This window comes from Penicillium vulpinum, assembly GCF_028829585.1.
Source record: "Penicillium vulpinum strain IBT 29486 chromosome Unknown utg000003l_segment0_segment0, whole genome shotgun sequence".
In the NCBI taxonomy this organism is placed as follows: Eukaryota; Fungi; Ascomycota; class Eurotiomycetes; order Eurotiales; family Aspergillaceae; genus Penicillium; species Penicillium vulpinum.
The window spans coordinates 954,424-966,728 of NW_026643243.1; the positions used below are offsets into that span (position 1 = coordinate 954,424).

General features: G+C 47.8%; 4 protein-coding genes across 4 annotated transcripts; 2 read left to right on the top strand and 2 right to left on the bottom strand.

Annotated features, from left to right (window-relative positions):
* Positions 1 to 598: 598 nt before the first annotated feature.
* On the top strand, positions 599 to 2,107 carry N7479_005468 (Major facilitator superfamily domain general substrate transporter; the record flags this gene model as incomplete). The annotated part of the gene is made up of 1 exon (XM_057253165.1): positions 599 to 2,107. The coding sequence occupies one exon, from the start codon at positions 599 to 601 to the stop codon at positions 2,105 to 2,107; it is 1,509 nt and encodes a 502-aa protein (XP_057107027.1).
* Positions 2,108 to 2,325: 218 nt separating this feature from the next.
* On the bottom strand, positions 2,326 to 4,443 carry N7479_005469 (uncharacterized protein; the record flags this gene model as incomplete). Its single annotated transcript, XM_057253166.1, has 1 exon — positions 2,326 to 4,443. One exon carries the CDS (start codon positions 4,441 to 4,443, stop codon positions 2,326 to 2,328), a length of 2,118 nt encoding a protein of 705 aa, XP_057107028.1.
* Positions 4,444 to 5,110: 667 nt separating this feature from the next.
* Positions 5,111 to 8,089, top strand: N7479_005470 (DEAD/DEAH box helicase; the record flags this gene model as incomplete). The annotated part of the gene is made up of 4 exons (XM_057253167.1): positions 5,111 to 5,381; positions 5,458 to 5,645; positions 5,702 to 7,062; positions 7,120 to 8,089. 4 exons carry the CDS (start codon positions 5,111 to 5,113, stop codon positions 8,087 to 8,089), a joined length of 2,790 nt encoding a protein of 929 aa, XP_057107029.1.
* Positions 8,090 to 8,637: 548 nt separating this feature from the next.
* N7479_005471 (uncharacterized protein) lies at positions 8,638 to 9,144 on the bottom strand (the record flags this gene model as incomplete). Its single annotated transcript, XM_057253168.1, has 1 exon — positions 8,638 to 9,144. The coding sequence occupies one exon, from the start codon at positions 9,142 to 9,144 to the stop codon at positions 8,638 to 8,640; it is 507 nt and encodes a 168-aa protein (XP_057107030.1).
* Between the last annotated feature and the right edge of the window lie 3,161 nt (positions 9,145 to 12,305).

A 12,305-nucleotide genomic window follows, 5' to 3' on the forward strand; every position in this document is an offset into this window, starting at 1 on the left:
ATTAAAAATGAGGAGCCAAGAGATGGTAACGATGAGCTCTTTGCATGGTAGTTAGGGCAAACTAGTGGCAAACCTACGGAGTGGCTTATCTCCTTTTCACAGTTGAGATTAGCGGCCCTCCTGAAAGAGTCCGATATTATATAGGGCTCACCTCAGCAATTGTGGGTCCTTTCCATACGGTCACTAAAAACGTCTGTTCTTGGACGGAAAGCCACCTGCACCTCCAAAAACTTCTTATCAACATGCGAGAGCTCCTCCCAAATCTAGTTCGATGTACCCCAGATTTCAACCGAACTCTACATCCTGGGGTAATTGATTCCAATTGGTCGGATAGCAGCCATTGGGCGCTCTTTCATACGCCTATCTACTCGGCTCACTATCAACTACGGATGACCCAATATCGACCAATCAATGCCTCGAGATTTGTTGAAAAGGAGGCCTGGTGATTAGTTGACTCCTGAGGATATTGAGCTATATAGGGGGAGCTCAAGTATCGTCTAGAGGAACAACAGCCTGCCACCTGCAACACTCTGTGTGCAACTTACTCTCCATCCTTCATACTTGCTGTTGTCTTGGCACGCAGCACTACTCCCTCCCCATGTCTTTCCCTATTGACAAGAAAGACCCAGAGTTCCTGTCTGAAGACAATGTCTCGTCAGCAGAAGGGCAAGTCGCTGCCTACGACCGCATGCCAGAGTCTCTTCGCGCACTCAGCGACGATGACTTCCACATCCTCAACAAGAAGATCGTCCGAAAGGTCGACCTTTTTGTTCTTCCAACAATTGGAATCCTGTACATTCTCAACTATATCGATCGCCAAAACTTGAGCGCTGCTAGGCTTCAGGGCATCATGGAAGATCTGCACATGTCTGATCAAGACTTCGCCACGGCTATCTCCATTCTGTTTGTTGGCTATCTACCCTTCCAAATTCCTAGCAACCTCATCATTACAAAGATCTCCCGGCCAGGCATGTATATCTGTGCTGCCGTGACAATATGGGGTTGTATCTCGGCTTGCACAGCGGCGGTTACAACATATGGTCAACTCCTCGCTGTTCGAGCCATTCTCGGAGCCGCCGAAGCCGTTTTCTTCCCCGGGGCCATCTATTACCTCTCTGCCTGGTACACAAAAAGGGAGCTAGGAAAGCGTATTGCCGGGCTCTACATTGCCCAGCAAGTCGGTAATGCCTTCGGTGGTCTCTTCGCTGCAGCTATCCTCCAACTTGATGGCCATCACGGCATCCGCGGCTGGCAGTGGCTATTCATCATCGAGGGCAGTATTACTGTCGGCGTTGGCGCCATCTGCGCCTGCATCATGCCGGAATTCCCCCACAACAGCCGGATCCTGTCCCAGCTTGAGCGCGACTTCGCCGTGTGGCGTATCGAGTCCGAGGCTGGTGCTGCAGAGGGCACAGAGAACGAGAGCGTGTTGAAAGGGTTTGCCAAAGCCCTCTCGGATCCCAAGCTGGTTCTGCTCATCCTTTGCAACATGTTATCCCAGACACAGGGTTCCATTGCCAACTACTTCCCCACCCTCGTTGGCTCACTCAACTTCGGCAGCACCATCAGCTTGCTTCTCACAGCGCCTCCCTATATCCTCGCCGGCATCGCCTACTACGGTCTCATGTTCTGGTCCGATCGAAAGAATACTGTCTACCCAATCATCCTCCTTTGCATCTCCATCTCGATCCCGATGTATATTATCCCAATTGCGAGCACGAACGTCGGCGCCCGCTACTTCTCCATGATGATCCTACCCTTCGCCTCCGTCGGTCCCCAGCTCCTCCTCTTTAAGACCATCAACCTGCACCTTGCACGACCTATTTCGAAACGAGCGGCTGCATCCGCTTTGGTTAATGCCATTGGTGGTACGTCCAACATCTGGGCCTCATACCTATACTTTGGAGAGCCTCATTTCTATGCTGCCTTCGGCACGCTTATGGGTGCTGCTATCCTGTTTGGATTTACAATCACTGCATACCGCTGGCTCGTGTTGCGCGAGAACAAACGTCTGGACTCGGGCGACCCAGTCGAAATCGCCAAGGTGGTCAAGGGTGGTGTCACAGAGGAAATGGTACAGCTCAACTGGCGCTACGAGATGTACTGATCATTGATTATGTTATTTTGTATTATTTCTTTTTACTCGTGCATTGCTGGGATCGATATATGAGCTTTTGTCGCATGGTTATGGTATATTTTAGTTTAGGGAATGAATATAACAATGGCAATATATCCTTGAAAATAATTAGATTGATCAAACTTGCGACGAAGTAATAACACAAGGCACGTATTTGGTCAACAGTGGGAGCATAAGAAGGCCGTGGTTCATTTCTCTAACTCATCCAAACAAGATAAGATGAGTTTCCCGAGCTGCCATTTCTGTCTTCGTTGGAAGACCTTTCTCGCCCACATCAGAGCTCCCTCCATATCACCATCATGGACGCCGACGGCATCCATTGCGCCAGGTATACCAACATGTATTAGTTGCCAAGCGATCAAAAAGGCTTTGTACGCATACAAAGCAACCCACGGCGCTTCGGATTCTAATATGAGCGTCTCATTGAGATATCGTAGGAACCAATTGACATGCGGTTGTATAGCTTTGGCCGTGCTGGCATCACACAGGAACTGCGACGGCCCTAGGTATGTTGACTGACTGAGAACGGCATCTATGCTTCCTTCCACAATGCCACCGGTATGGGATGGTGACCACATCTGTAGCTCGATCATGGCAGTCTCCCAAGTTGCAGCACATGAAGTTGCGTGTTTTGTTAGCGCTGTGTGGTTGTTGGGGCAGATGAACGGGCTAAGAGTAATAAGGGATGATCTTAATGCGCCAAATCGCTCCATGCTGAGCATTCCCGTCATTGTAGACCAGCCCGAGATTTCTCGGGCGCTAGAAATCAAAAATTGCGCGATATTGATGGCGCCGTATGGGTCGAATGTTGGAAGAGAGGTGATATCCTCATCAGAGGAAAGGAAGCGTCGAACAGCATCAGTGTATGTGACAGAGGGGCCGGCATGTCTTGCAACAAGTTGTCGATGAGCCCATTCGGCAGAAGAGGATGAGATCCATTGGTCTTCTGGGCAGGGCATTTCGTGCTTGATTTCCAAGTGTGATATTGAGCGGGGAATGGAAAGGAATTGGTACCAAAGCGCGTCGATTTGATGCACTGCGAAAAGAGTCCGTTTGTGCGACTCGGCTTTGATAAACTCCCGCCACAATGACTCCAAATCTGTGGTCGCACCGGACTCAACAGGCATTGGCTGTGTCATTCGTCCAGCGCGAGCCAGAGAGATCATGTGCGAATGCATCTTAAGCCCGCATGCTGAGTTGTCGCCACAAAGGTACATCATAGCACAGATTTGAAGAAGCAAGTATGATTGAACCAGTGCGGTGATCATTGCTGAAGCGTCAGGCCTCTCTTCATCGGAAGCAAGGAGAGCTCGAGCTTTGTGAAAGCAACGTATAGAAAAGCTTTGGCCTGAGCCTTCTTGGTCCCCGCATTCTGGGTCCTCGCCGTATTGATAGGCCAGGCAAAGCATGCTTAGGACCAAATGAGGAGGAGCTTGTGTCGGATCGAATGTCGGGGAATGGAGAAATGGGAGGAAATCAGAGACAGAGTTGAAAAATAGATTGCAGCCTCGTGAAATCTGCAAGGCAGTCGGGATCCAATCGTCCTGGAGTTGAGGGATATCGCCTGGCGACAATCTATCCAAGATCGGATGATTGAAACTGTACTCTACTAGAGTTGTATCAAGTGGCTCGGCTTGTGAGGTGGCCATCGGGTGTAGTTGGTTGTCAAGATGATTGGTGGGCTTCAGAAAGGATGCCCCTAATAGTAAGTTCCGCTCCAGATCTGTGGCATCCTGAACAATCTGATCGATCAAAACAGAGTCGCTTGTCGGTTGGTGTTGTAGTAGGTCTCTCGTAATTTGTTGCGTCTTGGCTCCCCCATTCCTTGGCGTAGCAATATTTGGGTTTTCCCTGGGGTGGCGACGGTCAAACTGCTGTTGTTGCTGCTGTTGATACCGCATCACTGGGCGCCAGATCGCATCACTATCAAATCTTGTCTCCTCCCCTGGGCTCGAATGCACAGACCCTGGGGAAGGCAAAACATTATGGCTTCCTGTAGGTGAGATCGCTGTCGGTGATACAGAAGAATGCAGCGTAGCTTGTCTAGGTGCTGGTTGGCGCTGTGTCCTTTTTGTCACTCGATGCTGCTCATGCTCTGGATGTTTCCTCTTCATATGACGATTGCGCAAGTCGGGACGTGAGAATGTTGCGTGGCAGAAGTCACAGGGAAGCGACGCCTCGGCCTGAGAGCGGGAGTGTAGCGTTGAATGCCGCTTGAGGTTCTCATGTCGAGTAAATCGACTTTGACAGACGAGGCATTGGAATGGTTGGTAAGACGGCATCACTCTAATCTGCGAAACTGACATGATTTGTAACGAAAGTAGGAGAAAGATAGCTGTCGATGCATCAGTGGAAACCCGACCTGTGGAACGGATAAAATCCGGGGACGGGACATACCCCACGCAATCGCCGGGGTTTCTCCGCACGGCAAATGGATATATATGCAGACTTTCTTGATTGACAAGGATAAAGGCAAGGATATAGATGAGAACGGTATATGGAGCTTGGAGCTTTCATGAATATTTCCAATGGATAAATTCTTGTCTCAGCTTGTTATCAAAACCAATTATGTCAACACTAACCTAAAGGCCGTGGGGCTTGCCCTATAATGAGCGTCCACTCAGCGGGCGGCCAGTTATCAGCAAATTATCTCGGGGAATATCCATCTTAGGTGCCACGTGATTATTCCCCTCAGTCACGTGTAGCCGTGTCTTTACGCGTCGGGAACTAAACCCAATTAGTGATTATATGCGTAATGTGACAGCTCTCACAATTCCTTCGGAGTACAGGGTACTTAAATCAAATATTATCTGTTCGTTTGTGGCCCCTTTTTCGTTGAAAATTGACAGTTGAGAGGACACTGTTGAGAAACAAACATAGGGCCCCAGATACATTCGCACTCCTTTAGCAGTTCATAATCCCCAATCTTCATCATTGCCAAACCTACATCAACGTGTTGGCTGAAGCCGGAACATGGCAGGAAAACGTAAGGTCAATGACACTTCCACCGAAGATGCCCTGTACAGTCAATCCGGGCGTGCGCCAAAAGCCAGTCGCACAGCTCCGAGTTTGAACACTGAAAAATCCAGCCCAGGCCAGAGATTTGGCGAATCTGCCGACTTCATTCCACTGAATCAGCTGTCACAAGTAGTTGGTGCCGACGAAGATGATGAAGAAGCGCTCGATGTGATTCAAGGATCTCAGGAAGTGGATGAAACATCTCTGACAAGCTCCATCCTCTATGGTATGCGCCTTTTCACTTTCACTAACCTCGTCTCCGCACCTGCGCTCTATAAACTGTACTAAATAACCCCAAATAGGTATTGTTTCTACAAAGATCGTTGGTGTGCGCTTTTATAGGGGTCGTGCCAACCCAGGTGAACGCGTCATCATAAATCGGGATGCCAACAATCAATATGATCGCAATGCTATCAAGGTGGATAATGTTATGGGTGCCCAAATCGGCCACATTCCACGACAGATGGCAGCCAAGCTGGCATCGTACATGGTAAAAATTCTCCAATCATACTGCTTTTGAGAGATTGCTGACCTTCGTTATCAAAGGATGCTCACGATCTCATTATCGAAGGCATATTGACTGGTGCAATTGGAGATTTTACATGTCCGGTGGATCTGAAGCTGTTTGGAACTTGTGAACCTACCAAGCGATCCAACCTGAAGCAACGAATGCAGAATGATAAGCTTCCTGTTCGCCAACTGAACGAGTTGGAGCGTGAGGAACGCAAGGCAGAGAAAGAAGCCGAGAAACAGCGGAAGGAGGCGGCAAAGAAAGCTCGCGCCATGGCGCTTGGTAAAGCTGCATCAAAATGGCAAGCCAACCAAAACTCGGATTATGCGAACCTCTCGACTCCAACGGGACTTGGTGGCGAGGAAAATGAGAGCTTGGAGGAACTCCTTAACCAGAGCTCCACCTTCAATCCCCGAGATATCGGCCAGGTTGTGGAAACCTTCGGACAGAAGGAGTCTGACCTGGCCAATATGCCGATGGTCGATACTCCAGCCGGCCTTTCTACCCAGTTGCTTCCATATCAGCGCCAAGGACTAGCTTGGATGATCAAGCAAGAATCGCCAAGTCTTCCCAAGGTGGGCTCCGACGACATCGTTCAGTTGTGGAAACGAAAAAATGGCGAATTCCTCAATATCGCAACAAATTATGCCATGGCCACGGAGCCAACCCTCGCCAGCGGTGGTATTCTCGCTGATGACATGGGCTTGGGCAAGACAATCCAGATCATCTCTTTGATTCTTGCAAATGCAAAGCCTCTCACTTCAGGCTCCTCCAAGACTACTTTGATTATTGCTCCTGTCGGTGTTATGAGCAACTGGAGAAATCAGATTCAGGACCATGCCCACAAGGAGACCGCCCCGAGTGTCTTGATTTATCACGGTTCTGGGAAGAAAGAAGCTGCGAACTTGGCAAAGTATGACGTTGTGATCACCAGCTATGGAGCCTTGGCCCTGGATTTCAATCCGAATGCCAATAAGCAGCCTGCTAAGGGCATCTTTTCGCTTCATTGGCGCCGTGTCGTACTTGACGAAGGCCATACTATCCGCAATCCCAGTTCAAAGGCCTCCCTCGCGGCTTGTGGTTTGCGAGCCGATTCCCGCTGGACCCTGACCGGAACGCCCATTATCAATACTCTCAAGGACTTGTATGCACAAGTCCGTTTCTTAAAGTTCTCTGGCGGCTTGGAAGATCTAAGGATGTTCAACAGTGTCTTGATTCGCCCCTTGACTTCAGGAGAGCCTGAGGCCCGACTGCTTCTTGAGGCTCTCATGGGTACCATCTGCTTGCGACGTAGAAAGGATATGGGCTTCATCAATTTGAAGTTGCCCGAGATGACGTCCCGTATCATTCGAATCAAGTTCAAGGCTCATGAACAGGAGAAGTACAATGCTTTCCAGTATGTATTGAGTGACTACCTATACAGTGAAAACAAATTTACTAATTACAATCATAGAAAGGAGGCCCAAGGTGCTCTTCTCGACTTCAAGGGCAAAGATGGCAAGACTACGTACTCTCACCTCCTCGAGGTTCTTCTCCGTCTTCGTCAAGTCTGCAATCACTGGGCATTATGCAAGAATCGCATTGACAAACTCATGGGTATGCTGGAAGAACACAAAGTCGTACCTTTGACACCTGAGAACGTCCGTGCTCTACAAGAGATGCTGCAGCTCCAGATAGAAAGCCAAGAAATGTGTGCCATCTGCCTCGACAACCTTGAGCAACCCGTCATAACTGCCTGTGCTCACTCCTATTGTCGGGGCTGCATCGAGCAGGTTATCGAACGCCAGCACAAGTGCCCACTCTGCCGCGCAGATATCAACGAAACGAACACACTTGTCTCTCCAGCTGTGGAAATGGGCGAAGACACCGACACCGTTGAAGTCGACCCCGACAGTCCAAGCAGCAAGATCGAGACTCTGGTCAAGATCCTGACTGCTCAGGGCCAGGCACCGGGCACAAAGACCGTAGTTTTCAGCCAATGGACCTCATTCCTGAACCTCATCGAGCCACACCTCGAGCAGCGCGGGATCAAATTCGCCCGTGTGGATGGCAAGATGCAGTCTGTGAAACGTGACAACTCCATCAATTCATTCTCCAACGACCCTGAGTGTACCGTCCTCCTTGCAAGTCTGAGCGTGTGCAGTGTTGGTCTCAACCTCGTTGCAGCGAACCAGGTCATCATGTGTGACAGCTGGTGGGCGCCTGCTATTGAGGATCAGGCTGTCGATCGGGTGTATCGGCTTGGACAGAAGCGAGAGACGACGGTCTGGAGACTGGTTATGGAGAATAGTATTGAGGACCGGGTGTTGGCGATCCAGGAGCGTAAGAGGGATCTTATGCTTGCTGCTTTCCGGGAGACGGCAAAGAAGAAAGCTGAGGATAGAGGTACTCGTGTTGCGGATCTTGAGTCTCTTTTGCAATAGGTGTGGCAGGTGCTAGTGGGGATGATGGCTGCATCTCTTTGGTAGTTGGCTCACATAGGTAACAAGAAAATTGTTTCATCTTGCTTCCTCTTCTTCTTCTTCTTCTTCTTCTTCTTCTTCTTCTTCTTCTTTCTCTCCCCCCACCTAGTTTACCGCAATATCCCCTTCCTAAAACGCATAAAATAGTAAAAGGCTGTGTTTTCTCCTACAAAGTAGACCTCCAACACGAGTCCTTTTACATACATAGGGGGGAAAGAGAAGTCAATGGCATTTCACTTGGCGCAGAAAATGGGAGCTTTTCCTTGCTGGGCTGTGGCAAGTTTCAAGGATGCATCAGAGGTAAGGACCTAAGACACTTAAGAAGCGAATGGGAGGCTACCTCGTGGATTCATATTCCCGGGTTAAACGACTTGGAGTTTGCCTGCTGTAAGCCTTGCCATCTGGATTTCAAGGGCCAAATATAGGGAACGGACAGGACAGATAAACGGAAGACATTTAGGCGTAGAAACAACAAAGTATCTGCAGTCCGAGAGCCCATGCGATATGTATCAAGACTCAAGGCTGCGCGGGTTGCGGTATTGAACAATTTCGTTATAATTGTCAAACAAGGGCAGAGGCTCGTGGCCATGTCCATTGTGCATCGATGCAAGTGTCTCAGCAAGCGTCTTATCCAAGGCTTCCCTTCTAAAGATTGTAGGTTTTCTTTTCGATAGGCGAAGGACATAGACAGGTATTGGACACATATCATTATGAGCAGTCTCATAATCGTAGTGGACGTTGTTGAGGTCGAGCACGAAATAAGAGTGGTGCCCGGGATAGATGTTGACGGCGAGGAAGGAAGTTTGATTATCTGGGCAATGTTGGCGGAGAGAGCTTTCGACTTTTGACACAAACGGACGTACAGACCCCAGATAGTCTCCGGGATCGAGAACGCTGTTAGGAGTATCACCAAGTATTCGAATTGCCCTTGTATCAACCGTTTGAAGGAAACTCTGTATGGTGTCTGGGATTTGACCTAGAATGCTCTCGCGAGTTTGTTGCCTAGAACCCTCCATTGTGAAGAAAGTAATGTATGATACCGTGGGAAGATGACGTGGGTAATATTCCTAACCCGAGGGTTTGCAGCTCTGAGCTCCTGAGGGCTAGATATGCTAGTGTTTGAATAAATAGATATTCCTGGGCACCACACCCCCTACATACCCGTTCTTAAATAGGAATAACGGAAAAACACCCGCCGGATAGGGGCACAACTCACATCTCATCTTCACAACCTTCACAACCCCGGTTAGGCATATTGGTAGACTCAGCAGTGGACCTTGTCCATGAGAAATGTTTTGGTTGGTCCACTGTACGAGAATCGGCCGTCAGACTTGGGGTGTCTAGTTTGTAAGCGTGAAAGCCAAGTACGCTTTGACACATGAGTTATCTATATAAAGCCCATGGTGGCCTTCTCACTCATGGTATCAATTTTCACCTTGAATTACACTAAGCACCAATTTCCATCTTTGATAAATCAGACTTCGAAACATCAAGATTGCAAGAAGGTCTTTTAAACGTATTGATCCTCGGTACGTCCGTACACGTACTAATACCAATTGCAGATGTGTCATTGGAAGCAAAAGTCTTATCAACTATGCTCGTGCTTCGGTCCACCGTTCAGAGTGCGTCCTTGTGAAAATGGGTCTTGCGAAATCACAAGACGGACTCCTCCACAGACGACAGATATTGAAAACGTCACAGGAAGATGTCTTGTCCACACTCACCAATTGACACCGTCCAGCAGCGAAGGGTTGTTCGCGTCCGCGTCGCCATAAAGACGATGTCTAAATATTGCTGCTCAACCGCCAATCTACATCGTAAGAACTGTGTATGTTGTCTCGACTGGGATAATATTCCTTATGTGTCATGCTAACACTCATATATTTGGACAGTCTGCCAAACGTTCTGTAAGAGGATGTTTGGAGTGAAAGATGGTATTAAAAAGTAGACTAAGAGAGAAATCTGCAGTGCAATACAGTGAGGAGCTGATCTAGTTAAGGCTTTGGTACCCAGTTATTGTATTGTACTTAGGACTTGTGATATTCTCCTTTCTAGCTCAAGCGATGTCGACGCAAGCACTTTTTCCTTGGACATGTAGACAAAAAAACCTCAATTCATGACATTTTGCGACCATTACAGATCGAAGAACAGGATCGTTGAGCCCCAATTCATGATATCATAACTAATCCAGTAGCACGTAATCCTGCGTATAAGTTCAATCAGGTCCCATTATACTGGCACATTGCGAGTACGCCAGCCAGTCATGCAGATTTCGCAAGATTTACTAGTAGTTTATGTGGGACTGAGCTGGACCGAAACAAGTGAGGCTGTACGAGAGGTACAGACGCGCTCGAAACCAGGATAAAATGAATGTTTCAGCATGGAACAGCTCTTTCTCTTTGAGCGAATGATTCAAACCGGTCATTCTCACACGCAGCTACTCACGCAGTACCGGGTGGCTTCAGATATTTGCAAGCAAGTGAGCGAAGGCTTTTACGATTTTGTACCAACTACACATCAATTATACTTTAATAGACCCAAATCAAAGGACTTCTCTACTATTGAAACTTCTTATTTCGTGTCTGTTGACAAAGCTTCACTATGGTAGCGCAAAAGTTCAACATCTCTCCTCAATCCGAAATAGATGCCAACTCGAGCATAGATGCAAAGGGTGAGGCATAGGAGATTAGCCATGATTCTTAAGGTAAATTCGATTGAAACACAAATCCAGATCCGGGTGATAAGGCAGAAGAGCATATTGAACTGTAGTGGGGATACAGTATAAAGGAATTGTGGATGTTACAAAGAGTGAAGTACATATGTAGGCTGGAGGGAGTGTTATGCATGAAGAAACAAGCCATAATTATAGGCTCAACTTTGTTTGTGATACATTACGAACATACATCTAGAATTTATAAGATCATTATGGTGTTTGACTTGGTCTTCATTGTTAAATCTACCGAGTTGAACATTGGTAGATAGGGACAACAAGACAACAAGACAACAACAAGAATATGAAATGAAGTGGAACCTTTGAAAAAAAGAAACATCCTCAGAAAATTCTTCACTAGATAACAAAGAGCTATCTCTGTAATATAGGTTCCAAAAATTGGGGCGAAGGAGATGAGAGCAGAGCCCCTTCTAAGGTTGTTAACCCGCTCCTGGCGGCGATCGGGAGTACCCAGACACGTACAGTCTGTTTCCGCAGAGGTCATAGCAAAAGCCCATCAAGCATCCGAAGATAGCTGGTCAGTAGCCCGCGTATACTTGCTTCGTGCCATTCACAGCCTAGCCTGGGCCGCCATCGAAATCCCTCCAGAGTCCTCAGGGTCCCCCATTTCACTGGACAACAGTAGACATATGTTGAATATGAATCTGAAGCTGAACAACCGGTCAAAAAATTAAAGAATACTCAACAGGAGCCACAGAGTGGACCTGGAGTGGTTGAAGAAGGAAGAAAAAAGAAGAGAGAGAAGTGGGAGGGGGCAGGTATTTATATTTACCTTCTGGCTGAGGGTGACGAGGATAGGGGAAGGAGCCCATGTGCCCCATGTGATAGGGAAGGCACACGGGTGTACTTCAGACTGGTTACTTGAATTTCTGGAGTTTCATGTTTACTGAACTCATCATTCGCATGTTCCTAGGTCATCTGGGCAATACCTCAAATGTCTTACTCCTTTACAATGAGTTGTTCATGATTTCCGGTCTCCTAAATGGATTTCCACTTTTCAAATCTCAAATTCGCATCAGATATCCATATCAGTTTCACTACGATTTTGCCAAAATCGTAAGTTCCCCATGAACGAAGCTCGATTTCCATCATGTCCGTCTCAACCTCCAACACCACACTCAACTGGCCTCTAGATTATACCCGGCCTCTACCACGCTTTGATATAAAAATCGGATATTTATTCTACCAAGGAGGGGAATGGAAACATAGGATGATTCGAATGGTGGCTCGGTGGCTCTTGTTGATTTAGGATTCCTTCATATCTCCTGATCATATCATTTCATGAGAACCTCTGCCAACTTCATTCTATTCTTTCTTAACAAGGTGTAATCAATTCCAAACCAATGGGCAAGATTTGCCAAAGAATCTTTGCGTCAACTAGGTGGCAGTCTGCCACCTAGGCAGGGCTAACCTGAGGAGCGCGTTCCAAAGGTTAATCAGCTGCGC